The following is a 4848-nucleotide window of genomic DNA, read 5'->3' on the forward strand; positions in this document are numbered from 1 at the left end:
CCACATAGACCAGACAGACCAACAATTTAACATCGAAAATTAAGGTGACTTTAGTGATTTTACTCAATGTCTTTGTTTTTCGCTTCACACACAAGCGCAAATCACAATTAACTTCCTCAAAAATTCTCCGTATTAAACGATGAAAGTCCTCGAACTTCACGTCCGCATCTTCCGTACGGCGTACATGCGTTCCACCGCGACACTACCGTATTGTATTCCGTGACCTGTCATACTCGCGCGCCGCTGTCATCCTGCGCATGCGCACTTGCGTGACATTCAGCCTTCTACGTCTCGACGCCGCTGACGCATAACGTGACCCGGCTCGTGGGAGGCGCAGGTTTGACCTAGAGCAGCAACCGGAGGAGAACATGGCAGCAGCAGGAAGGCTCTCCTTGAAGGTAAATCCCCGCACCGGGCGCAGGGAGCGGGGCAAAACCTGGGGCGCGTGGGGCAGGATTACCGAGCATTCAGGCCCCAGCGCCACACGGGGGCGGCAGCTGTCAGAGCAATGCCCTCCAGGCGTCCAATGAGAAAGGCTTTTAGCATGGGGAACAGTATATAGTGTAATGTGTGTGTGTGTGTGTATACGTATGTACACACACACACACACACACACACACACACATATATATGTGTGTGTGTAGATGTATGTACGGTATATACAGTATATAGCATATCTGTTCTAAGGCCTGTCGGTATATATAGTTAGGACGGGTCTATATACACAGCTCATTAGCAAATATCTATAAGTCTTTAAATTCAATACAAGAAATGAAGCTTGTGTTATTCTGCATAGTGTCGTCCTGCTCGCAGACAGCGTGTGTGTGTGTGTGTGTATATATATATATATATATATATATATATATATATATATATATATATATATATATGTTGAATGAGCTGTGCTTTAGTACCGTCTGTCTGTCTATGAAATCATGAGTCTGGGTGAGTATCGTTTGTAACCTTTCCGGGCTAAAAGCTACCTCTGGGTCACTAAAATCCTTGAGGGTCAGAGCTTTGGGTCTAATGTAAGGAAGTTTTAACTTGCGAAGAGGGTGGAAGGTAAGTGGAATAGCCTGCCAGTAGAAGTGGTAGAGGTTACTACACTAAGGGAATTGAAACATGCATGGGATCAGCGTATGGCTCCTGATGATTGATTAAGGTCTGAGTCTTTACATCAGAATAAATGGGCCGAATGGGGCCGATCTGCCGTCAGCGTCCGTATGTTGTCCGTCTGTGATATTCTGTGGAAAACACGTCTCCATTATTATTTACTCGTCATAGAACGGCAATGGGAATGGCTGGAGGTCACGGCTATTAATATGGCCCCCTCGGCCAAGGTGACGTGTAAAGGTGAAAACCGTAACCAGACAAGTCCGTTCAGACGACGGGGCAGAACCCGCTGAACTTGATTGAGGACAAAAGCAAAGTAATATTATTTTCAGAACTTTTAGGACCACAAACAGTCTGTTATTCACAGAGCTCTAGTGTTTGACGTCGTTCTAGACTTGCCACGTCTTGCCCTCGGCACCGTGACCAAGTAAAATGATAAAATGTGTGTTTTCTGCCTTTATCCGCTGAATACAGAACCCTGGGATCTGGTGAGGGATCCGTTCAGCACGGTTGATGCGTCTCTCCTGCTGCTCTTAAAGGCTCGCTCGGTCCTTGACCTTGTTTGGTTGAATCGGCCGTACAACATTTAACTGAAATAATATTATTTCAAGATTTTTCAGCAGGGATGGAGCGGAGAATGTGCGTTAAATCCAGGAATCTGATTTAGTTATGCATCGTCCAGGGCCAGCTCAGACTTTCCTGCAGGAGAAGTTCTCTGGGGTTTGCCCTTGATAATGCCCAGCGGTGTTAGGGAGCTGAATAGACCCCGTCAGCGATAATGTTACCGGGGCGGACGTGCCGTGTTATGCAGGGAATACGTTTTTGTAGGACGCGGGTATGTTTGGAAGTGCCGGTGTATTCGTTCATATGATACAGAACCCTTGAATAACAAGCAATGTATTCATTTTGTAGGTTCGCTCCTTCAGCACCAGTGCGGTCCGACCAGTTTCCAAGCTGATCAAGGTATGTGATCGACGGACCGAGAAACAACCCTTACGGCTGCAGCTTTATCTAAAAATTCGGGGTTAAATCGGGACTTTTATTGAACGTTTTTCCCTACGTCGCGGCTTCATCATAGAGACCCTTTCATGCGTGAATCGCTAGCAGTTTTGCTCCCCGCGTTAGCCCAGAGATGCTTGAGCCAACGTAATTTGAGGCAGGGGCCATCTTTCTGGGACTGTTCTATTGTTTATCCCTTAAAACGATACATTTAGCGGGAAGTGTTACTAGTATGAAGGGATTAATAAAGTGTTTAACCATCGAAAACCAATCCACGTTACTCTGAAGTTGATTTTCATCATAGAGTTTAAGCTGCCTCCTGGTCTTCTAAAGGCCACACCAGCTATGCATCAAGGCCAGTGTTGGACAAGAAAGGGTTAAAAGCTTAGGGACACGTCTCTTTCAATGGATACAGTGTAGTGTTTTATGGCGTTTAAAGGGGGTCACAGGATCACTGTTTAGAGATTAATATTCTGCTCGTTTGTTTCTTCTCAGCCCCCAATCCAGATCTTTGGCTTGGAGGGCCGCTATGCTACGGCTCTCTACTCTGCTGCTTCCAAGGAGAAGAAGTTGGAACAGGTAGAGAAGGAGATGACCAGGGTATCGGTAAGTGGGGGGGTTACCTGTTGTGGATCTGAAAGGGCTGGGTTTGCATCAAATCTAAAGAGATGCCAAAGCGGGTTTGACGGGGAGGATGAATTCTGTTACACGTAATGCTGCCGCCTGAGGTCGTGACCCCCCCCCCCCAAGTGAAATCAGACATGCATTGGAATGGGGGTCTCCAGACTGCAGCCCTCCAGCTGTTGCAAGACCACATCTCCCATACCCCCTCTGCCAGCTGAGAAGAGCATTATGGTAGGTGTAGTCCTGCAACATCTGGGGCCCAGTTTGGAGACCACTGCATTATCAGACTGTAGATAGATGACGGAGCAGTAAAAAAAAAGTCCCTACATCTTGAAAGGGTTTTTGCTTTAAAAGTGAAATAAGTTAATGTTCAGCTTGCCTGCAATTTCTCGCTTTATGGTTTGACAGGAGTGTGACTATGAGAGAGATCCATATATACAGCGCCACGGTATATGATGGAGCTATTCGAATAAATAAAAATGTGACGGAGGAGAGAAGAGAATGCTACTATGTTCTAAATGTGTTTTTATATTTTATTTTAGGTCGTTATTAAAGACCCCAAAGTGTCTGGGATCATCATCAACCCCCACATCAAGCGTGTCTTGAAGCAAAAGGCTTTCACCGATATTTTGGCAAAGGAGAAGTTTTCCTCCGTAACGCTCAACTTTATTAGTGAGTGGATGTGCCTTCTGTGCAAGCAGCGCGTTAAGATCGCAGGACCAATATTTTTATACTTTTTCCAGTTTATTTGATAAAATTAGATAAAGCCACGTTAGCCCAAGAGAAAATAGCGATGCCTTTACTGCGTAGACGTAGAAAAAGAGCTACACAGGCTTAAGGACCTCAGAGTTCTCTCTTTCAGATGGAGATCTTTAGGAAGAGACCTCCGAGGTCCCAAAACGCTTGGATAACTTCATGTTTTTCTATGTTGGCTCATTGGAAAGTTTCAGCTCTGGAGATTTTACATGCCGTTTAGCTTCGGCTTCATGCTGGGAAGCGCTGATTCCGCTCTTGAATTCGTTTATGGGGAGAGGGATAATAGCCTTTCTAGCAGCACTATTAGTATGTTTATTGCAGATTTCTATCTACGTATGAATGCAGCGCGTTTAAAGAGCGTTTCTGGAATTAATCTGTGAATTTCATTCAGCGTTTGATGTCATCACAACTATTGCTTACCTTACTGTGCAGATTTGCTTGCTGAGAATGGACGCCTGCCTCAGACGCCAGACATCATTGCTTCCTTCGAAAAGATGATGAGCGCACATCGAGGGGAGGTGCTGTGCTCGGTCACCACTGCGTCGGTAAGTCGGAGGATAAGGTTGTTGTTGGGGAGGGTTGCATCTGCTGGTCTGAATTTGCTAAGGAAAAAATGGGGGGGGGGGGGGTTCGAGCCCTACTGGAAAGGACCTAATTCTTTTAGTTAACATCTTAGGCTTTTATTTTAAATTCAAATTATTCATGTACTGCAGTCACTGGGGTTCATGCGCAATGTGGATTTTATACATCTTTCTGTGTTCTCATTTCATTTTTTGGTTTCTATGTCTCTCCCTCGCTGTCTCACCACTTTTCAGCCTTTGGATGAGGCGAACTTGGCTGAATTAAAAACAGCCCTCAATGGATTCCTTGCAAAAGGAGAAGTCTTGAAGTTGGAGACTAAGGTAGGAAAACACTTTGCAGATCTGCTGTTTTATTTCTCTCAGGATAAGATGTCTTCGAAGCTTCTTATATACTGGTTTACCTGTTCCATGTTTCTGTCTTTGTTTGCAGACCGACTCCTCTATCCTGGGTGGAATGATCGTCTGTGTTGGGGACAAATACATTGACATGTCTACAAAAGCCAAAATCCAGAAGTTGACCAGCATAATGAAAAATACTGCTTGAGGGGCATTCGTTCTAATGTACTGCGGTCACCGTACGGTGCAGACAATAAAACCTTCTCCTGGATGTGTGATCGCGTGGTGAATATATATGTAGACGATAAGTGTTTAATAACACATGCAAATTGAGCATCAAGTACTGTATGTAAATTAACGAAAGGGAGTCAGAATAAAATGCTCGTTTCAATAAGCGCATGTCTAACATTGGTCATTAATTGGCTTTTGGGACATTAAA

The 4848-nt window shown here is 44.9% G+C and overlaps 1 protein-coding gene across 1 annotated transcript; it reads left to right on the forward strand.

Moving 5' to 3' along the window:
• The first annotated feature begins 329 nt into the window (after positions 1 to 329).
• Positions 330 to 4617, forward strand: LOC149275859 (ATP synthase peripheral stalk subunit OSCP, mitochondrial-like). Its single transcript, XM_089504247.1, has 7 exons — positions 330 to 398; positions 2026 to 2076; positions 2608 to 2718; positions 3279 to 3408; positions 3925 to 4037; positions 4308 to 4394; positions 4504 to 4617. The coding sequence occupies exons 1-7, from the start codon at positions 369 to 371 to the stop codon at positions 4615 to 4617; spliced, it is 636 nt and encodes a 211-aa protein (XP_089360373.1). The 5' UTR covers positions 330 to 368.
• The last annotated feature ends 231 nt before the right edge of the window (positions 4618 to 4848 follow it).

The sequence above is a fragment of the Sceloporus occidentalis genome, unplaced genomic scaffold (genome assembly GCF_023333645.1).
Source record: "Sceloporus occidentalis isolate IW3139 unplaced genomic scaffold, rSceOcc1.0.p SCAF_262, whole genome shotgun sequence".
NCBI classification, from domain to species: domain Eukaryota; kingdom Metazoa; phylum Chordata; class Lepidosauria; order Squamata; family Phrynosomatidae; genus Sceloporus; species Sceloporus occidentalis.